The sequence below is a fragment of the Heptranchias perlo genome, chromosome 13, assembly GCF_035084215.1.
Source record: "Heptranchias perlo isolate sHepPer1 chromosome 13, sHepPer1.hap1, whole genome shotgun sequence".
NCBI classification, from domain to species: domain Eukaryota; kingdom Metazoa; phylum Chordata; class Chondrichthyes; order Hexanchiformes; family Hexanchidae; genus Heptranchias; species Heptranchias perlo.
In genome coordinates, this window is record NC_090337.1 from 42,487,376 (window position 1) to 42,511,706 (window position 24,331).

Consider the following 24,331-nt stretch of genomic DNA (forward strand, 5'->3'; position numbering starts at 1 on the left):
GGGGGCAGTAGCATGGATACAAAATTGACTAAGTAACAGGAAGCGGAGAGTAGTGATGAATGGTTGTTTATCGGATTGGAGGGAGGTGTACAATGGTGTTCCCCAGGGGTTGGTACTAGGACCACTGCTTTTCTTGATATATATTAATGACTTGGACTTGGGTGTACAGGGCACAATTTCAAAATTTGCAGATGACACAAAACTTGGAAGCGTAGTGAACAGTGAGGAGGATAGTGACAGACTTCAAGAGGATATAGACAGGCTAGTGGAATGGGAGGACACGTGGCAGATGAAATTTAACGCAGAAAAATGTGAAATGATACATTTCGGTAGGAAGAATGAGGAGAGGCAATATAAATTAGAAGGCACAATTCTAAAAGGGATACAGGAACAGAGAGATCTGGGGGTATATGTTCACAAATCATTGAAAGTGGCAGGGCAAGTTGAGAAAGCGGTTAAAAAAGCATATGGGATCGTGGGCTTTATAAATAGAGGCATGGAGTACAAAAGCAAGGAAGTTATGATGAATCTTTATAAAACACTGGTTCGACCACAACTGGAGTATTGTGTTCAGTTCTGGGCATTGCACTTTAGGAAAAGTGTGAAGGCCTTAGAGAGGGTGCAGAAAAGATGAGGGACTTTAGTTACGTGGATAGACTGGAGAAGCTGAGAATCTCTTTGGAACAAAGAAGGTTGAGAGGCGACTTGATAGAGGTATTTAAAATCATCAGGATAGAGAGAAACTGTTCCCATTGGCGGAAGGGTCAAGAACCAGAGGACATAGATTTAAGGTGATTGGCAAAAGAACCAAAGGTGACATGAGGAAAAACCTTTTTTACACAGCGAATGGTTAGGATCTAGAATGCACTGCCAGAGGGAGTGGTGGAGGAAGATTCAATCATGGCCTTCAAAAAGGAACTGGATAAGTACTTGAAAGGAAAATATTTGCAGGGCCATGGGGATAGGGCGGCGGAGTGGGACTAGCTGGATTGCTCTTGCATAGAGCCAGCACAGACTCGAAGGGCCGAATGGCCTCCTTCCATGCTGTAACCTTTCTATGATTCTAATGACTGCCAGTAATATACACGTTGGATATGTAAATTTTTGTTCAAATTTATTCATATATAATACAATAAGCTTCCAAAGAAGCAGTCTGTCAGATCTTCACAACTGCCAATTGGCAGAAACATGTGTCCCTGCCTTCTTGTTTACAATAGCTGCCAATAACAATTCCTTCTGCAGCATTGTAGCATGTCCATTCAGAAATCGAAGATAACATTTAATCAATTTCTAGTATTCCATAGTCTCCTATCTCATTATATAGAAGCAAACATCTCATGACGACCTTCACATGCTTGATAACTTTTAAAATACAATGCCCAGAAAGATATCTGTATAAGCACACTAACTGCACAAAAAATGAGATAGATCTTGTTTAGCCTTAACACAGATAGTGTCATGAATTTTACAAATAATATTTATCATTCAGTGATAACGAAATATAACAATCAGAATGCCAGAACATGAAAACAAATAAAATATTCAACGATGATGCAAAATCAAAATAAGGAAAACAGAAGTTGCAATTTTTTTTACATATACATGCAATGCTTTTATAATGCATGGAAATAGTGTGAAACTGGAAAAAGTATAAAGAGACTATTGTGCAAAAGGTTTTCCTCAGATACAATTTACACTGGGAAATTTAGAAAGATTGCATAGCTTTGTGCTACAGTGATTGGAACGGTTATATTTATCAGAACACTACTGCCATCTACAGCACAATAAGACAACACTGGAATTCCTCACTGGTTCCCAAAGCTGTTCTTAGAATTAAAAGTGAGCAATAAACAAATAAGAGAGCATCCTATTGTACTACACCAATTCCACCATTTTGACATTCTATAGGAATGAATCATTAATAGCGATCACCTTAGACCAGTAGACAGGACATACAGCTTACTGTCAGAATGTGATTGTGTAAAGTTAGAAACAAAATAGTTTCAAAGTTGTCACAGTAAGAATCGAGTTATGATGTACACAATGAAGGTAATTACTAATATGTTCCTTGCCCCATTACAGCTGGCAGGATGTAATAATATCTATTACTGCTAAGCTAGTGATGGCATATAAGACCATGCTGTGTGGATCAGATAATAATGTGAATAACTAAATTAATGTTTAAGTGTTCTGAATTCAGAATTCATTGAAATTCAAACTTGACATTTCGGGAGTGAAATTGGTCTTGACACAATGGAAAATAAAATCGGGCGGGGTGTAAAACGGACTGCCGATTTACAACCGTCCATGACCAATTTCACCTCCTTCATCTCTATTTATATAAACAATTCTAGAATGTGACCAATTCAATTGCAATACTGTGATTGTTAATAATTTGAATTAAAGACAAACACAAAGGGGTAATTTTGACTTTGAGCAATAGTGTAAAATGGGTGATAGTGAATCAGCAGCCCGTTTTCATATCCATTGAAGTCAATGGAATAAAAATTGGGTGAGATGTAAAATGGGTTGCCAATTCACTATCACCCATTTTACACTATCGCTTGAAGTCAAAATTACCCCTAAAGGTAGATAGCTGTTCCAATAGCAAGTCTTCAAAGGCCCCAACAAATAAACAAGTTACTCAAGTGCCAGCTTATATGAGATTTCAAGGCTAATGATGCAATAGGCCTTTTCTTTTTTCAAAGTTAATGTAACAAAAAGTCCTTTAAATTTTCTGTGATTGTTCTATGTCACAAGAATGGATGGTTGCCATGAGTGATGATAAACTTGAGCTAGAAAAAAAATGCATAATTTTTGTGCAATTACAAGCCCTTATTTATGATCACCAAGTCAATGTAACTGATGGACTCTGTGCGGCAAGTGACCGTGCCAAATTGTTCAGCCACACGGGGAACAATGCTGGCCAGGATGTCTGGGAGTAAGTCTGCGTGAATGCCGAAAGGACTCAATAACAGATGGTGTTCCCAGTGATTTTCTTGCCTTTGTAGCCAGTCATTTATATCAACATGAGGGATGCAAGCAAAACCAAAAGCTGTCATGGAATCTTGCTGATATTATTGGCTTTAGATGGTTCTTCAGATTGTCAATAGCATGCACATCTAATGCATTAGAAGCCTGTATTACAATCTAAAAGAACATTCCATAGAATATTTAAAATATTGTAGCTATGCATTTATCTACTATGACTTTTTTTTAGTAAACTAGGTATCTAACTAGATGTTAACCTGTCACTATGCTTATGAATCATCAAATCAGAAGTAGTTTCCCTTTGCAAAGTGAAGAGGTTAATTACCAGAAGACAATGAAGTCAAATGTTATATATCCCAGTTTTCAAAAAAATATTTTGGCAAGATTCCTCAAAAAAACTTGTAAGATGAGAACAAATGAGGTCAAGGAAGAAGCTGTAAACTTGATAACAAATTGACTAAATAGCAACATACAAAAGATAATTGTTGGTGGAAATAGTTCCAGCTGTGTAATGGTGTCCACTGGTATAACATAAGAATCAACTCTGAGACTGGCACTATTCTAATATTTATTAGTGGTCTTGTTTTTTTTTGTAAATGAGTATTTTTTGTTTAAGGTATTTCTACATGGAAAAGAGCAACTACAGACCCATTAGATATTTTTCTATTCCATGTAAAATAATTTAAGTTGATTATCAGTACACTTGAGATAATCTGTATAACAATATCCTAGTCAACAGCAGTCAGCATTGATTCAGAAGGGGAAGATCCTGCCTGACCAACCTCCTCGACTTCTTTGAAGAAGTGACAATCAAAGTGGACTGTGGTAGACCCAATGCCGTGGTGTCCTTCGACTTTCAAAAGACTTTTGATAAAGTTGCACACAAAAGGCTGTTAATTAAACTCAACGCTGTGGGGATTCAGGGCAAACCCTAGGAATGGATAAGAAACTGGTTGAAGGGCTGGAAACAACGAATACTCTTGAGAAGAATTATGTCAGAGTGGGGGGGAAGTACTGAGTTGGGTGCCTCAGTGCCCAATGTTGGGACCATTACTGTTTCTAATTTACATAAATGACCTGGATTCAGAAACTCAACACAAAGTGGTCAAATTTGTAAATGTTACCAAATTAGGAGGCAGTGAAATCGTTGTAGAGGCAGTTCAGAAATTACAGAATGAGTTACACAAGATATGCAAGTGAGCAGAACAATGGCAGATGAAATTTAATGAAGCAAAATGTAAAGTGCTACACAAATAAAGAAATGATAGACAGCATGCCTACTCCATGAATGTTATTAAAATAGCTATGGATGAAGCTGAGACTTGACATCTCAGCAGGTTAGACATTAAACATATCAAACCAATGCAAAATAACAACCAGCAAAGCCAATAGGATGTTGAAATACAAAGCAAAAACAGTGGAATTTAAGTCAGAAGAAGTTAACGATTAAACATTATAGTGCTCTGTTCAGACTGCACCTTAATTACTTTTTTTTATATTCGTTCATGGGATGTGGGCATCGCTGGCGAGGCCGGCATTTATTGCCCATCCCTAATTGCCCTTGAGAAGGTGGTGGTGAGCTGCCTTCTTGCACCGCTGCAGTCCGTGTGGTGAAGGTTCTCAACACAGTGCTGTTAGGAAGGGAGTTCCAGGATTTTGACCCAGCGACGATGAAGGAACGGCGATATATTTCCAAGTCGGAATGGTGTGTGACTTGGAGGGGAACGTGCAGGTGGTGTTGTTCCCGCGTGCCTGCTGCTCCTGTCCTTCTAGGTGGTAGAGGTCGCGGGTTTGGGAGATGCTGTCGAAGAAGCCTCGGCAAGTTGCGGCAGTGCATCCTGTGGATGGTACACCGCAACCACTGTGCGCCGGTGGTGAAGGGAGTGAATGTTTAGGATGGTGGATGGGGTGCCAATCAAGCAGGCTGCTTTGTCCTGGATGGTGTTGAGCTTCTTGAGTGTTGTTGGAGCTGCACTCATCCAAGCAAGTGGAGAGTATGCCATCACACTCCTGACTTGTGCCTTGTGGATGGTGGAAAGGCTTTGGGGAGTCAGGAGGTGAGTCACTCGCCATAGAATACCCAGCCTCTGACCTGCTCTCGTAGCCACAGTATTTATGTGGCTGGTCCAGTTAAGTTTCTGGTCAATGGTGACCTCCAGGATGTTGATGGTGGGGGATTCGGCGATGGTAATGCCGTTGAATGTCAAGGGGAGGTGGTTAGACTCTCTATTGTTGGAGATGGTCATTGCCTGGCACTTGTCTGGTGCCAATGTTACTTGCAACTTATAAGCCCAAGCCTGGATGTTGTCCAGGTCATGCTGCATGCGGGTTCGGACTCCTTCATTATTTGAGGAGTTGCAAATGGAACTGAACACTGTGCAATCATCAGCGAACATCCCCATTTCTGATCTTATGATGGAGGGAAGGTAATTGATCAAGCAGCTGAAGATGGTTGGGCCTAGGACACTGTCTTGAGGAACTCCTGCAGCAATGCCCTGGGGCTGAGATGATTGGCCTCCAACAACCACTACCATCTTCCTTTGTGCTAGGTATGACTCCAGCCACTGGAGAGTTTTCCCCCTGATTCCCATTGACTTCAATTTTACTAGAGCTCATTGGTACCACACTCAGTCAAATGCTGCCTTGATGTCAAGGGCAGTCACTCTCACCTCACCTCTGGAATTGAGCTCTTTTGTCCATGTTTGGACCAAGGCTGTAATGAGGTCTGGAGCCGAGTGGTCCTGGCGGAACCCAAGCTGAGCATCGGTGAGCAGGTTATTGGTGAGTAAGTGCCGCTTGATAGCACTGTTGACGACACCTTCCATCACTTTGCTGATGATTGAGAGTCCGAGCCTGCATGCAGCAAGACCTGGACAACATCCAGGCTTGGGCTCATAAGTGGCAAGTAACATTCGCGCCAGATAAGTGCCAGGCAATGACCATCTCCAACAAGAGAGAGTCTAACCACCTCCCCTTGACATTCAACGGCATTACCATCGCCGAATCCCCCACCATCAACATCCTGGGGGTCACCATTGACCAGAAACTTAACTGGACCAGCCATATAAATACTGTGGCTACGCGAGCAGGTCAGAGGCTGGGTATTCTGCGGCGAGTGACTCACCTCCTGACTCCCCAAAGCCTTTCCACTATCGACAATGCACAAGTCAGGAGTGTGATGGAATACTCTCCACTTGCCTGGATGAGTGCAGCTCCAACAACACTCAAGAAGCTCGACACCATCCAAGATAAAGCAGCCCGCTTGATTGGCACCCCATCCACCACCCTAAACATTCACTCCCTTCACCACCGGCGCACTGTGGCTGCAGTGTGCACCATCCACAGGATGCACTGCAGCAACTCGCCAAGGCTTCTTCGACAGCACCTCCCAAACCCGCGACCTCTACCACCTAGAAGGACAAGGGCAGCAGGCGCATGGGAACAACACCACCTGCACGTTCCCCTCCAAGTCACACACCATCCCGACTTGGAAATATATCGCCGTTCCTTCATTGTCGCTGGGTCAAAATCCTGGAACTCCCTTCCTAACAGCATTGTGGGAGAACCGTCACCGCACGGACTGCAGGGGTTCAAGAAGGCGGCTCACCACCACCTTCTCGAGGGCAATTAGGGATGGGCAATAAATGCCGGCCTTGCCAGCGACGCCCACATCCCGTGAACGAATAAAAAAAAAAAAAAAAGACTGATGGGGCAGAAATTGGCCGGATTGGATTTGTCCTGCTTTTTGTGGACAGGACATACCTGGGCAATTTTCCACATTGTCGGGTAGATGCCAGTGTTGTAGCTGTACTGGAACAGCTTGGCTAGAGGCGCAGCTAGTTCTGGAGCACAAATCTTCAGCACTACAGCTGGGATGTTGTCAGGGCCCATAGCCTTTGCTGTATCCAGTGCACTCAGCCGTTTCTTGATATCACGTGGAGTGAATCGAATTGGCTGAAGACTGGCTGCTGTGATGGTGGGGATATCGGGAGGAGGCGGAGATGGATCATCCACTCAACACTTCTGGCTGAAGATGGTTGCAAACGCTTCAGCCTTGTCTTTTGCACTCACGTGCTGGACTCCGCCATCATTGAGGATGGGGATGTTTGCAGAGCCTCCTCCTCCCGTTAGTTGTTTAATTGTCCACCACCATTCACGACTGGATGTGGCAGGACTGCAGAGCTTTGATCTGATCCGTTGGCTGTGGAATCGCTTAGCTCTGTCTATAGCACGTTGCTTCCGCTGTTTAGCATGCATGTAGTCCTGAGTTGTAGCTTCACCAGGTTGGCACCTCATTTCTAGGTACACCTGGTGCTGCTCCTGGCATGCTCTTCTACACTCCTCATTGAACCAGGGTTGATCCCCTGGTTTGTTGGTAATGGTAGAGTGAGGAATATGCCGGGCCATGAGATTACAGATTGTGCTGGAATACAATTCTGCTGCTGCTGATGGCCCACAGCGCCTCATGGATGCCCAGTTTTGAGCTGCTAGATCTGTTCTGAATCTATCCCATTTAGCACGGTGGTAGTGCCACACAACACGTTGGATGGTGTCCTCAGTGAGAAGACGGGACTTCATCTCCACAAGGACTGTGCGGTGGCCACTCTTACCAATACTGTTATGGATAGATGCATTTGCGACAGGTAGATTGGTGAGGACAAGGTCAAGTAGGTTTTTCCCTCGTGTTGGTTCGCTCACCACCTGCCGCAGGCCCAGTCTGGCAGCTATGTCCTTCAGGACACGGCCAGCTCGGTCCGTAGTGGTGCTACTGAGCCACTCTTGGTGATGGACATTGAAGTCCCGCACCCAGAGTACATTTTGTGTCCTTGCTACCCTCAGTGCTTCCTCCAAGTGGTGCTCAACATGGAGGATGACTGATTCATCAGCTGAGGTAGGACGGTAGGTGGTAATCAGCAGGAGGTTTCCTTGCCCATGTTTGACCTGATGTCATGAGATTTCATGGGGTCCGGAGTCAATGTTGAGGACTCCCAGGGCCACTCCCTCCTGACTGTATATCACTGTACCCGCCACCTCTGGTGGGTCTGTCCTGCCGGTGGGACAGGACATACCCAGGGATGGTGATGGAAGAGTCTGGGACGTTGGCTGAAAGGTATGATTCTGTAAGTATGGCTATGTCAGGCTGTTGCTTGACTAGTCCGTGGGACAGCTCTCCCAATTTTGGCACAAGTCCCCAGACGTTAGTGAGGAGGACATTGCAGGGTCGACTGGGCTTGGTTTGCCGTTGTCGTGTCTGGTGCCTAGTGGTCCGATGCCCACTGCATCCAGTTCTGGTCACCAAGAAATAAGAAAGACATTCAAATGCTGGAAGCAATGCAGAAAAGAGCTACTCGGTTGATTCTCAGTATTCAACGCTCTCCTGGCCAGCCTCCCCACCTTGTACCCTCCATAAACTTGTGCACGTCCAAAACTCTGCTGCTCTTATGCTAACGCGCACCAAGTCCTGTTCACTCATCATCCCTGTGCTCGCTGACCTACATTGGCTGCCGGTCCTGCAACGCCTCGATTTTAAAATTCTTATCCTTGTTTTCAAATCGCTCCATGGCCTAGCACCTCCCTATCTCTAACTTCCTCCAGCCCTACAACCTTCCGAGATCTATGCGCTCCTCCAATGCTGTCCTCTTGCACATCCCCGATTTGGATCACCCCACCATTGGAGGCAATGTTTCGGGCTGCCTCGGCCCTAAGCTCCATTTTCATGTCAATCAGCTACTTCCTTAACCCTGTCATAAATCATGGGCAGCACAGAGCAGGACTTGGCCATTTCCAGCGCTGCTTAAAGGGGTCCTCATCTGGTCTCGTTTAAATCACTGCAAATGTTTGGCAAACATTGTTGTTAGCTCAGTCATTTTTGGCTACAGAAACACTTTTTTGCTGCTTGTAATGTGGCTGGACAGCCTTCTGGAATCTTAAAGGGGTACTAGCAATGCTTTTTTTCAGAATGTGGGAATCCTTTTAGCTATTTCATTCTGGCTAGAGGAGGAGGAGCAGCAACAATAGGTGGAAAGACCACATGGAGTTGCAGGATGACTGCAGAGAGCTCACAGAAATCCTCACCCTCCTAGCTGGGTATACACACAATTACATACCTGTACTTTTCAGTGAAGCAGTGTTTGAAGAGGCTGTCACGGACCTATGTCACCTCCTACAACCCACTGCCACAGCTGGGACTGCATTGCATATTGCAGTCAAAGTTACTTCAGCAACAAGATCTTTGCCTCTAGCTACTTCCAGGCTGTCACTGGGTTATCAGTAACATTAGTGAGTCTTCAGTTTATGCTTATATTAAGCAAGTGACTGTTAACCATAAAGCAAACAATTATCATGTTCCCTATGGACAATAGCATGATGCGGCTCTGGGGTTTGAGCACATCGTACTCGCTCATCTTTGATTGCACAGACATCATTATGCAGGGTCCTGCAGATGAGTTCACTGATCGATTGCAAGGGTTTCCATTCCATTAATGTGCGACTGGTGTGTGGTTACCAGCAGCACATGATGCAGATCTGTGCCTGCTTTCCTGGTAGTTGTTGCGATGCTTTTATCTTATACCAATCCTCCATACCCCCACTCCACATAGCAAGTAAGATGCTCTGGTTGGGGATAAGAGCTATCCTCTGTACAGGACTTTCAGAAACCTTTACTGTACTTTTTATAATGAGCTGCCAAAAACTCAAATGTTTTGAACACTTGCCTTTGTTCATGGAGAAATACTAACATACAACCAATTATTTTACATATCTGTTCAACAAGTTCTAACGATTTCACATCAGCATTTTGTGTTCAACAGGTATACAAACCCCTGTAGTATATAACATCAAGCACCCCCATTTCTGTTACAGCAAGGGTTAGGTCTTTAAGGATAGTTGTGCTACATTATGATCTGAGACAGGTAACTGTGGTGTGTGAAGTGCAGGCAGCAAGACTGCACATAGCTTTGACTTGCGAGCAGAGAGCTTTGTACATTTGTGCTTTGTTTCTTTAAAGAGCTTCGAAGGCATGCTCATTGCTGCAAATAATTGTAACCATGTCACATGTATACATCAACCTCTAAAAGGTTGATCCTACTCTTTTTGCAGAAGTGACAAATGCTGTTTAAAATCAATTTGTTCTTGTAATTCTGGATTGGTTGAGATTATTTAATATAGCTGTTTACAAGCTGCCTCTCAGAGTTTTCACTGTTGATGATGCTGGTCCCTACCCTCAAGAAATTCAGGTGTAGTGTTAAATAGGTAGAATTTGGATTGAACAATATTTCCATCCATTTTCCCCTGGTTTACATTGTTAGAATGCGCAGCCAAAAACAGAAAATTCAGACTTCAGTTTTCAACCTCAATAGTAATCATCCTTGCATGTAGTAAAACCTCACATGGTTGTATTCTCCATAATACAATACCATCTATAAATGATATATATGAGCACTTACTTTAGTGTATTTTCTCTTTAAAAATATAGAGATGTACCCCATTTATCCAAAGTACAGAAATTTTTATTTATACAGCACCTTTCATTTCCTCAGGATATCCAAAAATACTTCACAGGCAATTACTTTTGAAGTTTATTCACTGCTGTTGCACAGGCAAACATGGTAGCCAATTTGTGCACAGTAAGGTCCCATAAACACTGAGACAAATGTTGGCCAGGACCCCAGGAGACCTCCCTACTCTTCTTTGTCCACCTAATGCTCTTCTACCAATAGTGCCAAAGCAGACAGGGTCTTGGGTTGATGTTGCATCCAAAAGACACCGCCTTCGACAATGCATTAAAAAACACAAAACCAAACCAATTCAGTGTTATTGCGAAATATGTAACTGAGAAAACAATGCAGCACTCCCTCGGTAATGCCTTCATTAAAATTTTTACTTGAAGATGTAAAAGCCTGAGCTTGGACTTGATATTTTTGCTCAGAGCTGTGACTGTGCGCTGAAATTGAAATATGAGGGCCTATTTTAAATAGACTGAAAACGGGCAGATAATGGGCAAAACACGCCTGCTTTCTGCCAATTTTTGCCAGCAGGAACTCCAAGCCATTTAGAGGACTGAGCATCATTTCCATTGTACCGGCAAGCTGCAGGTGTCAAATGGGCATCCCGCTGCAGCTCATCGGTTCTGGGATGGCGAAAAATTGGCCAACTGCCATACCAAGCCGGCAAATAGTCAGAACCTACGGGAGAAGGGAGGTGATCCCAGGGAGACCTCAGATGGGCTGCCAGTGGCCTGGATTTTTTTTTTTGTGGGCCCAGGAGAAATAGTACCACTCCTCTTTGCCGCCTCAAAAGAAAAAAAATTATATTTCCTGGACTGTTTTGTGAGCAGCCTCCAGCTGTCAGTTCAATCTTTATAATTAGGGGGCATCGACACCAAAGGGAAGTAAATTAACACTTCACCAAGCGTGTAATGCAGTATTTACCAATTTCACTGGCAACAGAGAACAGGAAACAGTGAAGAATGCAACACTTCTACAAACATTGCAGTCCCTTTCCACCCAGAAGAGAGTGATGTATTGCCACTTCTGATCCAATATGCATAGTTTATGGCTTCTTCAATAGGAAAGACACCTCACTTTACCTTCCCCTCAATCTCAAAGCATGTTATACGGCCGGGGGGGGGGGGGCTTACTCTGCAAATGAAATTGTAGTTTTTAAAACTGTGACAAACCATTTTGTTAACTGTGCCCAAATTAAATGGTCAGCCTTAGATCCTCACTCAAAACAGACTATACAAAATGTTACCAGGACATTTTCTAATGTTTTAATACAATAATGGATACCTTGATTATGGCTGTAATCTTTCTTCACCACATCAACCCTAGCTTTCTCCAGGAATTAAGCTTCTTCAGTCAAGCAATTACGTCAAATATCCATTGTAAGTACGAGTAATGAGCACCAAACTGAATACAGATCTCAACAGGAGACAAATTGGGCATTTCTTTTCCTCCTCCAAATTCAGATTGTTTTTGCCGCAGGTGCTGTCTTTCGGATGAGGTGTTAAACCAAGACCCCGGGGGTAATTATAAACCCCAAGAACGGGTGGGTTGGGGTTGGGTGGGAGTTGAAAATAGTTGTTTTTAGGGGTGCAACCACAACCTGGCTTTATTTCCGGGTTTAACATCGGCGCATAAATGTACAGGCTTCCCACTAGGAATGCAAAGTCCGAAAATTTTGCAGTTGCGACCTAAAAAAACTACTTTCAATTCCCACTGGCCCCAACCCGTCCGTTCTGGGGTTTAAAATCACCTCCCCCACACCAGTCTGCCCTCAGATGAATGTAAATGATCCCATGGCAGTATCTGAAGAGCAAGTGAATTCACTCTCTCCTGGCCAACATTTATCCTTCAAACAACATCACAAAAAACAGATAATCTGGTCAGATTTCTCTCACTGCTGTTTGAGACATTATTGTGCACAAATTGGCTGCTGCATTTCCTATATTACAGTGACTATACTTCATTGGCTGTGAAGTGCTTTGAGATGTCCTGAGATCATGAAAAGAGCTATATAAATGCAAGTTTTCTTTATTTGGAAGCCAAGTGCAGGGATACCAGGCATTGACGTACTTCCTTTAATCAGATATTTTTATTTTAAGAGATTTTAATATAATTATGAATTAGACATTATTGTATACAGAGCTCATCAGCAATTTATATTTGTAAACCATCAGATCCAAGAATCTTGACTTCAAAAAGACAAAAAACTTTCACAAAAGGAAAGAAAGCTTAATCTAATCCTTTGATGATAAAGGGATAGTATGCAAATCTGATTTAAAAAGGCGCAAGTCTCAAAAGGCCGGCAGAAATGAGGTGCAGATAGATATATCTCCATACATACACGTTTCAAAACTTTATATATCACTTGTTATCATGCTCCCCGAATTGTACAAGAACAGATTACCTAAAAATTACTTAATTTCCTCAATTTCTACCAATTCCAAGATTAAATATTAATTTCAGAATATGGGCATACTAACTGGCTAGACTAAAAGCAGGTACACTTTTGCATATGAGAGTTCTGATACTTCAGAATGTGTGTAAACATCAGATCTTTACACAGGAGTGAACACCAGTATTACAGCAGGTAAGTTAGATCAATGGCTCAGGTTACCATTATTATGAGCAAAAGAAATGTTTAATTGCAAGAAGGCTTTCTTCACTCAATCATATCTGCTCCTTCACCACCTGTGGCATCAACAGAAATATGAAGGTCCTCCAACATCTCCGCTAAACTGATCCGAGGAGCACCATCGTCATCAGTATCGCTTTCAACTGGAATTTTTGAAGAATCTATGAACAAAAATGTTTACATTTTAAGGATATATTAAATTTACTATAATCAGTGATAACTGAAGTTTTGAGTACAACAAAGTTTCAAATGGAGCATTTTGAATTCTCATTAAATGTGGCGTCAAATAATATACAAGTATCAAGATTCTGGATCAACTGCGCTGACACAAATTCCTAATGTTGCATCCATCAGCACAATGGAACATTGCAGTCAGAAGGTTTGCCTGCAATAAGATATAGAAGCAGACACAGCTGATCATAGCAAATTTGGAGACTTGCAAGGTATAAAATGAAATGACTTTTTTGATGCGCTACACACTCATTATAAAACTATTAATTTTCCCAGTTTTTACACCTGATAAACCCAAGCACTGGATAGCACTCTGATGCCACCTAGGGATAAATGATAAGTATTGCTTTCCACACAATGAAAAACTGGACATGAAAACCACCTAAATACTCAACCAGTTTTTAGGTTTTTTTTTTAAAAATGAGACGGCTTTGAATGTACAGCAGGAATGAAAAAGATCCCTAATCCTAATGGACCAATAAGAAAGCCTCTCTTGGTAAGCATGAGTGTCATGTACTCTTGGTAAGTATGTAGCATTGACTGAGTATAATGCTGTCTTTATGCCTGATATTTCTCCATGAAAAGACGAGCATGTACATTGATCTCAGTTACGCAGATGGAGGTAGTTACTAGCTGATACGAGATGTTATTTCTCCACAAGGCTGCGGGATAAGTAACAACAAAGATTTCTACAAAACAGCAGAGATTTGGGGAGGGATGGGAAAGAGAAAAGTAATTTTCATTGAAAATACTCTCTTCTTCTCCCCTCACCACAATGATATCAATACTGTTGTCTTTTAAGTCATTTAGTACATGAACCTCTGTGAAACTCACCGCGATAAATATTGACATTTTTCCTAATGATATCATCATCTTCAAGGTCTTCAAGGAATTCCAAGTATTGTCTAGAATGTACAGAAATGTGTGTTATTTTATGTTCATTACCTCATCTCAAAGTATCATACATTCCATTTTCCCATGATACTATTTTTCATTGATCATGGTCACTATAATGCAATTGCCATCCAGAGACAATATTTAAAGTTTAAATATTTAAGTTTAAATAGATTACATTTAAAGGATCAGTAGTATAGTATATTAATTCAATGATGTTCTGTGTGAGGGATAAGTTGCCCATCTCAAAGTTCTCAGCATGTACTATTGGCATCTATTTCCAAGCACTCTTTTCAATGGGAGCAGATCCATTGGCTCAAGAGCCAAAACTTCTGCTCATCAGTTTAGACAGAAACTGGTGCACATTTGAAGACAGGGCAGGGAAAGAAAAGAAAATTAAAGTTTAGTGAATTCAAAAGGACTACTATGCATACTTAAATATGACCTCTCCTAATCTACATAAGGATGGGTATGGTACTGCACTGATTATATCAGACTAGCAACACAGGTTATGAGTTTGTCCCACCATGGCAATTTCTGAAACTGAATTCAATAAATCTGGTAAAATTCTGGGCAAGCACTAGGTGTTTAACCAACCTGATAAGAGTTTTTTGATGAGGTAACAGAGAAGGTAGATTAGGGCAATGCAGCTGATGTGGTGTACATGGACTTTCAAAAGGAGTTTGATAAAGTGCCGCACGGTAGGCTTATCAAGATTGTGGCCCATGGAATAAAAAAGGGGGCAGTTGCAACATACTTACAGAATTGGCTAAGGGATAGGAAACCAAGAATAGTGGTGAACGGTTGTTTTTCCGACTGGAGGGAGGTGTACAGTGGTGTTCCCAAGGGGTCAGTGCTGGGACCACTGCTTTTCTTGATATATATTAACGACTTGGACGTACAGGGCACAATTTCAAAATTTGCAGATGACACAAAACTTGTATGGGTAGTAAACAGTGAGGAGGATAGTGAGAGACTTCAATAGAACAGACAGGCTGGTGGCATGGGTGAACACTTGGCAGATGAAATTTAACGCAGAAAAATGCGGAGTGATACATTTCGGTAGGAAGAACGAAGACAGGCAATATAAACTAGAGGGTACAGGAACAGAGAGATCTGGAGGTATATGTGCACAAATCGTTGAAGGTGGCAGGGCAGATTGAGAAAGAGGTTAAAAAAGCATACGGGATCCTGGGCTTTATAAATAGAGGCATAGAGTACAAAAACACTGATTTGGCCACAACTGGAGTCCACTTCTGGGCACCGTACATTCGGAAAGATGTGAAGGTCTTACATTGGGTGCAGAAAAGATTTACTAGAATGATTCCAAGGATGAGGGACTTTAGTTATATGGTTAGACTAGAGAAGCTGGGATTGTTCTCCTTGGAACGGAGACAGTTGCGAGGAGATTTGATAGGAGGTATTCAAAATCATGAACAGTCTAGACAGAGTAGATAGAGAGAAACTGTTCCCATTGGTGGAAGAGTCAAGAACCAGAGAACAGATTTAAGGCGATTGGCAAAAGAACCAAAGGTGACATGAGGAAAAACTTTTTTTTAAAAAAAACACAGCGAGTGGTTAGGATCTGGAATGCACTGCCCGAGGAGTGGTGGAGGCAGATTCAATCATGGCCTTCAAAAGGGAACTGGATAAGTACTTGAAAGGAAAAAATTTGCAGGACTACAGGGAAAGGGCGGGGTAGTGGGACTCGATGGGCCAAAAATCCTCCTTCCATGCTGTAACCTTTCGATGATTCTAAGCACCAGATAAAGCGACCATGAAAGCTGCCAGGCTTTTGTTTAAAAAAAATCCAACTGGTTCCTGCCACCCCTACCTGGTCTAGCCTACACTTGACTCCAGTCCCACACTGCATGATTAACTCAAGAACAGGAGTAGGCCATTCAGCCCCTCGAGCCTGTTCCACCATTCAGTTAGATCATGGCTAATCTGTACCTCAACTCCATTTACTCACCTTTGCTCCATATCCCTCGACAGCCTTACCCCCAAAAAAATCTATCGCTCTCAGTTTTGAAAATGTCAATTCACCCAGCTTCCACAACCTTTTGGGGAACGGGTTCCAGGTTTCCACCACCTTTTACCTGAAAAAGTGCTTCATGATTTCACTCCTAAATGGCCTAGCTCTACTTTCAATATTATGGCCTCTTATTCTGGATTTCTTGATCAGATGAAATAGTTTCTCTGTGTCTACCCAAATGAATCCCTTTATCATTTTAAACACCTCGATTAGATCACCCCTCGACTGTATAAACTCAAGGGAATACAAGCCAAATGTATGTAACCTGTCCTCATAATTTAAGCCATGGTATCAATATTGTATCATCACTGTACCCCCTCCAAACCCTATATATCTTTCCTGAGGTTTGGTGCCCAAAACTGAACGCAGTACTCCAGGTGGGGTCTGACCAAGACTCAGTGCAACTGAAGCATCACTTCCTTGCTATTGAATTCCAACCCCCTTGAGATAAAAGACAACAGTCTCCATTAGTCTTTTTGATTACTTTTTGTACCTGTGTATTAGCTTTTAGTGATGTGTGTACATGGACACCTCAATCTCTTTGCTCCTCCATAGCTCCTAGTCTCTCACCATTAAGAAAATGTTCCGATTTGTCTTTTTCAGACCCAAAGTGGACAACCTCACACTTCCCTACGTTTTACTCTATCGGCCATAGATTTGCCCACCAACTTATTTGGTCTATGTCCGTTTGTAGCTTTCTGCTCCCATCAACACAACTTTCAGCACTTTCTAACTTAGTGTCAACTGCAAACTCGAATATACAAGTCTATTCCTTCATCCAAGTCATTAATTTTTTTTTATTCGTTCATGGGATGTGGGCGTCGCCCATCCCTAATTGCACTCTAGAAGGCGGTGGTGAGCCGCCTTCTTGAACTGCTGCAGTCTGTGTGGTGAAGGTTCTCCCATAGTGCTGTTAGGAAGGGAGTTCCAGGATTTTGACCCAGCGACGATGATGAAGGAATGGCAATATATTTCCAAGTCAGGATGGTATGTGACTTGGAGGAGAACGTGCAGGTGGTGTTGTTCCCACGTGCCTGCTGCCCTTGTCCTTCTAGGTGGTAGAGGTCGCGGGTTTGGGAGATGCTGTCGAAGAAGCCTTGGCGAGTTGCTGCAGTGCATCCTGTGGAGTAACAGCCACAGTGCGCCAGTGGTGAAGGAAGTGAATGTTTAGGGTGGTGGATGGGGTGCCAAGTGGGCTGCTTTGTCCTGGATGGTGTCGAGCTTCTTGAGTGTTGTTGGAGCTGCACTCATCCAGGCAAGTGGAGAGTATTCCATCACACTCCTGACTTGTAGATGGTGGAAAGGCTTTGGGGAGTCAGGAGGTGAGTTACGCGCTGCAGAATACCCAGCCTCTGACCTGCTCTTGTAGCCACAGTATTTATGGGACTGGTCCAGTTAAGTTTCTGGTCAATGGTGACCCCCAGGATGTTGATGGTGGGGGATTCGGCGATGGTAATACTGCTGAATGTCAAGGGGAGGTGGTTAGACTTTCTCTTGTTGGAGATGGTCATTGCCTGGCACGAATGTTACTTGCCACTTATCAGCCCAAGCCTGGACGTTGTCCAGGTCTTGCTGCATGTGCACACGGACTGCTTCATTATCTGAGGGGTTGTGCAATCATCAGCGAACATTCCCATTTCTGACCTTTATGATGGAGGGAAGGTCATTGATGAAGCAGCTGAAGATGGTTAGGCCTAGGACACTGCCCTGAGGAACTCCTGCAGCTATGTCCTGGGGCTGAGATGATTGGCCTCCAACAACCACTACCATCTTCCTTTGTGCTAGGTATGACTCCAGCCACTGGAGAATTTTCCCCGATTCCAATTGACTTCAATTTTACTAGGGCTCCGTGGTGCCACACTCAGTCAAATGCTGCCTTATATATGGTGAAAAGCTGAAACCCCAGTACAGATCCCTGGGGAGCACCACAATCATATCCCATCAATCAGAGAATGTTCCCTTTATCCCTACTCTCTGTCTATTATCTCCCAAACACTTACTGACCTAGGTCTCCAATTCTGTGCACTCTCATTTTTGCTAATAATCTCATGTGCGGAATCAATGCCTTCTGGAAGTTCATATAGACAGCATTTATTGATACTCACCTATCCATTATGCTAGTAACCTCATAAAATTCAACTAGAGTTGTCAGATGACCTACTGTCACAAATCCATGCTAACTCTGATCAGCTCATACTGGTCCAAGTGCTCAGTTACTCTGTCCTTGGTAAGAACGCAAGAAATAGGTGCAGGAGTAGGCCATACTGCCCCGTGATCCAGCTCCGCCACTCAATAAGATCATGGCTGATCTTCTACCTCAACTCCACTTTCCCGCCCTATCCCCATAGCCCTTGATTCCCTTAGTGTCCAAAATAAATTGATGATAGATTCCAGTGACTTCGCAACAATTGATGTTAAACTGACAGGTCTGTAGTTACCTGGTTTAAACCGTCCTTCCCTTCTTAAATAATGGAGTGACACTCGCAATTTTCCAATCCAAAAAGCACAATTCTTCAATCTAGAGCGCTCTGGAAAATTATGACTAATGCATCTGCAATTTCCTCACCTATTTTAATATCCTAGGGAGGAAACCAGGTCCTGGAGATTTGTATCTTAAATCCCATTATTTTCTCTATTACCATTTTTAAAAACTTATATTAAATCCACTAAGTTCCTCCCCATGAATTATTTTTAGGTTTGCTTGTACCGCTCGTATTTTGTCCTGTTCGTCCTCTGTGAAAACAGATACAAAATACTAATTTAACAAGTCTGCCATTTCCTTATTATTCAAGGGCTCAGTGTCCTCTGAAGAAGTGGCCTAGAAAGCACCTTGTTTAAAAACAATCACAGTGTGGCAATAATTCAGGCCCAACAGCGCTGCTCACATCCTGAGAACAAATAAAAGATCTGCATGCTGTCCCTTATCATCTGTAGGCATGGGACTGGCTCCAGTATGCAGTATGACACCCAACTCTATTTTTCCACCCTTATGACCATCTCTGGGCTGTCTGATGTCAAGTCATAGATGAGTGAAAACTTCCTCTAATTGAACATCAGGAAGACCAAAGCCATTGTCTTTGAACCCTGCCATAAGCTCTACTCCCTTGCCACTGATTTTATTCTCCTCTCGGCCATTTGTTCTGACTGCGTGAAGACTTGGCATCCCGTTTGACCTTGATCTTCAAATGCCATATCCTATCCAAGACTGTTTATGTACACCTCCAGTCTCCTCCCCTATCTTGTTCCTCTCTCACTGAAACCTTCATCTATGTTTTTGTCACTTTTTGACTTGATCCTTCTTGCTAGCTTCCCATTGTCCACCTTCCATAAAGTCCTACTTATCCAAACTCAATCACCTGTAGCCTGTCCCACACTAAGTCCTACTGACCCAGTTCCCCAGCCCTTGCTGACCTACAGCAGCTTCCTGTTCGCCAACACATTAAATTTAAAAGTCAATCTCATTTTTAAATCCTGCCGCAGCTCACTCTATCCTATCTCGACAATCTCCTCCAGCCTCTTGTGTCCTATGATCCTGCAGCTCTAGACTTTTGTGCATCCTCCTCCATTTATCTCACCATTGATGGCAGAGCCTTCAGCAACCTTGGCTCTACTCTTTGGAACTCCCTCCCTAAACCTCTCTACCATTAAAATCTCTCAAAAGTTTATTTATCCCCCCCCCCCCCCGGAATAAGCTTTCGGTCACAACTCCTAATCTCCTTCTATGGCTTGGCATCTGTTCTCTTACTCTCTAGAAAACGTCACAAGGTGCATTACAGATTAAAGATGCTATCTAAGGGCAAACTATTATTGTTGACCAATATCATAGTTAATCCGGGCACAATCATTTTTAAAATTGACCGTAGCACAGGTATACTACTATTGACCAAACTTGAGCCAAAATAGCTCACGGTCATCTCTGTGCTGACATTTCCTTAAAGAAATTTTCCATGCATTTGTCCAATCATCTTTCAGAATTCATTCGGAGCTGTCTTAAGGAAAATTACACTGTAAATGTTGCTGGTGCAACTCTTGATTTTTCCAAGGAGATACTTGGAGTGATCTGACTGCGCAGACTTAGGAAAAGAGTGACCAACGCATACTAACTAGAAGATTCTGCACACACAAACTACAATATACCAATCAACTTTTTCAAAAAGGCTTGGGTGGGAGTATTTCATTTTGATGGTGTAGAATTAAAAAATAATTTTTTTTGTTACTTTATATTAATGTGATTTGAGGGAGGAAAAGGAAACTAGACTATACTTGTCATCATCTGTTCCCAAGTCCTCACGGTCCTTGTCCAGTTCTTTAAGCTTCCAGTTTCTATGATGTTGGCGCCTACCCCGATCATAGCTCTTTTTAACCAATACCTAGGAGGAAAAAGTATTATGGGTTACCAGACATAAATAATTTACTAATTATTTTGTCTTCACATTAATTAACACATCTATGAGAATTATCCCTTTACTTGGCCAGAAAATCTAGATTTAAAATCAGTTTGTTTAATCAAAGATCATCCTAAACTACAAGATGCTCCAATTTATTCACAGTTTAATTGTTAGGAATGACATATTACAAAAAATTAATTCTGTGTGTTTAACAATCACCATCATTTCAGTTACACCACCCACATACAAAAAATCTCAAAGTGCTTTACAAGACAGTGGAAAACAATGGATGCAAAGTAGGAAAGAAGAGGAGAAAACTAAAAAATTCAGGGTGTGCCAAATGCCCGTCAAAAAAGGTTTTTAAAAAGCCTGTTGAAAACAAGGAAAGAGGTGGTAAGGCAGAGAAACTTGGGAAAGTAAATTGCAGTGTAGTGTTGCAGTGGCTCAAAGAGTCAGCATGATGGTAGATTGGACAGTGTACAGAACATTAAGTAAACCAGGTTGCTAGTCCAGCATTATACCCAATTAGATTTCTGTAACTTTAAATGAGAACATTAGTAAAATCTCCCTTACCTTTCTCTGAAAAAAAAACTGCACATTACAAGAGTAGGAAGAGGAGCAAAGAACATACTGTAAATAATGGTTACGTGACTGATTACATTGAACTGTTAATTTGTCATTTTTTGAATGAAGGTTGCATTTGGTGCACAAATATTTACATATATTGGAACTGAATAGGTAGCATCTTCAATATTTTTGTTAAATAAATGAAGTAATCTTACTATGTTCCTTCCTCTGCACTAATAATTTATTTTTCACCACCCCAAGCCAAGAAGTCCAGCAGGTATCATCCCAGAACGCTGCAACTGCAGTCGATAGAGTTGTTATGACATCTATAATGCACAGAAACAAGCCATTTGACCCAACTAGTCCATGTTGGTGTTTATCGTCCACATAAGCAGTAGTACTAATTCTATGTGCCCAACCTGTTCCTATGTCTTTATTCCTCTTTCCTTCAATCACCTTATCTAGCCTATTCTTAAATGTTGACATGGTCTCTGCTTCAATCAGGTAGAGTATTCCACACCCTCAACTCTGTAAAGTTTCTCTTGCTCTCTGTCCTAAATCTTCTTACATTTAATGTTACATCAATCCATAATAAGTAGACTAGCCCCTAGATCTTCTCTTCCTCATATGCCAATTAGTTATGTTCATTACATATCCACATGTAAATATAAAAACTGAATCATGGTAAAGTTACTGTATTTGTGAATTACAAACAGTGCTCAACACCCCAGGTAGAATTTAATCTTAGTCAGACTGCCTACTCAAATTTGATAACCCAAAGTTTGACATCATAAACAATCACATTTAGTCCTTTTGCACTTGTTATATCATTCAGACTTACTGTATTTGAGTTGTGCAAAAATGAAATCAATTACACAGCTGTCTCTTATTGTACATAACCATTTGGAGAAATACATCAGCATTATTTGTACTGATGATTTTTTTTAAAAATCAAACTGGTCTACAACCTCTATCAGAGAAGGACGAACAGCAATATCTTCAGAACAGCTTCACCTCTAAGTTCTCCCAGAAGTCACACACCATGACTTGGTCAAGTATCACCATTCCTTCATTGTCACTGGATCAACAGCCTAGAATTTGCTATTGACAACAATGTGGGAGCATAAGGACTGCAGCAGTTCAAGGAGAAGGCCCACCACTGCCTTCTCAGAGAAACTAGGGATGGGCAATAAATGCGACCGTGCCAGTGTTACCCACATCTCAAGACCAAATAAAACTAGATTTAAATATTGATTGACACCTGGTTTCTTTATTTCATGCACTTTTTGAAATGTAAAGCAAAGATCGAATTAGGCAAACTCTTCAGATCAATCTGTTTCAAAGTGGAGAATTTTAGTTTGGATGTCCTTTATTGTCACCATGTTTAATTCACTAATGGAATACACATCACACCGAACAATTTCCTATAGAATATCCTCATAGAATCATACATCACAAAAGGTGGCCATTCGGCCCATCATGCTTGTGCCGGCTCTTTGGAAGAGCGATCCAATTAGTCCCATGCCCCTGCTCTTTCACCAAAGCCCTGCACATTTTTCCCCTTCAAGTATTTATCCAATTCCCTTTTAAAAGTTGCTATTGAATCTGCTTCCACCACCCTTTCATGATGTGGAGATGCCAGTGATGGACTGGGGTTGACAATTGTAAACAATTTTACAACACCAAGTTATAGTCCAACAAATTTATTTTAAATTTCACAAGCTTTCGGAGGCTTCCTCCTTTCTCAGGTGAATGGTGTGGAAATGAAATTTTCGAAACCTTCACATTTGTAAATCACAGAACAATGCCTGGTGATTACTGCCCGTTGCCAAGGCAATCACAGTGAGCAGACAGAGAGGTGTCACCTAAAAGGCCACCGAATATATATATTCTGTGATTTACAAATGTTTTATAAAGATTTAGCATAACTTCCTTGCTTTTGTACTCTAGGCCTCTATTTATAAAGCCAAAGAGCCCATATGCTTTTTTCTTAAAAAAAAATTCTTGACTTGTCCTGCCACCTTCAAAGATTTGTGTACATACATCCCAGGGGTCTCTTTTTATACCCACTTTAAAAAACTGTACCATTTAGCTTATATGGCATCACTTCACTCTTCTATGTTAAATTTTATCTGCCGGTTGTCTGTCCATTTCAATCTGTCTATGTCCTCCAGAAGTCTATTACTATCCTCCTCATTGTTTACATGTCATCTACAAACTTTGAAATTAAGCCCTGTATACCCATGTCCAGGTCATTAATATATAATCAAAAAGAGCAGTGGTCCTAATACCGACCCATGGGGAACACCATGTATACCTCCCTCCAGTATGAAAAACAACCAGTCACCACTATTCTCTGCTTTCTGTCCCTTAGCCAATTTTGTATACACGGTGCCACTGTCCCTTTAATCCCATGGGCTTCAATTTTGCTAACAAGTCTATTAGGTGGTACTTTATCAAACACCTTTTGAGAGTCCATATACAAAAACATCAAATGCACCTACCTCATCAACCCTCTCTGTACTTCATCAAAGAACTCAATTAAGTTAGTCAAACACGATTTGCCTTTAACAAATCTGTGCTGGCTTTCATTTATTAACCCATACTTTTCCAAATGCCAATTCATTTTGTCCTTGATTATTGTCTCAAAGTTTCCCCACCACCGTTAGGCTGACTGGCCTGTAGTTGCCGGGTTCATCCCTCTCCCCCTTTTTTGAAAGGGGTGTAACTCTGGCACCACTCCCATTATCTAGAAAGGAATGCAAGATTATGGCCAGAGCCTCCACAATTTCCACCCTTACTTCCCCCAGCAACCTGGGACGCATCTCATTCGGACCAGGTGACATTTCTACTGAGTACTGCCAATCTTTTAAGTACCTCTTCTATCCATTTTTATCCTATCCAATATCTTTATTACCTCCTCCTTTACTGTCACATTGGCAGCATCCTGTTCTTTCATGAAGACAGATGCAAAGTACTCATTTAGTAGCTTAGCTATGCCCTCTGCCTCCACAAGATGATCTCATTTATGGTCCCTAATCAGCCCCACCCTTCCTCGGACTACCTTTTTACATGCTTATAAAAAGAC

At 42.0% G+C, this 24,331-nt stretch overlaps 1 protein-coding gene across 1 annotated transcript in view; it reads right to left on the reverse strand.

The window, feature by feature from the left end:
• Positions 1-12,508: 12,508 nt before the first annotated feature.
• Positions 12,509-24,331, reverse strand: part of nmd3 (NMD3 ribosome export adaptor) — a 50,115-nt gene continuing 38,292 nt past the window's right edge. Inside the window, exons 14-16 of the mRNA XM_067995370.1 lie at positions 20,552-20,658; positions 14,194-14,264; positions 12,509-13,289 (exon numbers count right to left, since the gene is read on the reverse strand). Of these exons, the coding sequence (XP_067851471.1) occupies positions 13,156-13,289; positions 14,194-14,264; positions 20,552-20,658 (312 nt within the window). The 3' untranslated portion in view covers positions 12,509-13,155. The remainder of the gene's footprint in view (positions 13,290-14,193; positions 14,265-20,551; positions 20,659-24,331) is intronic.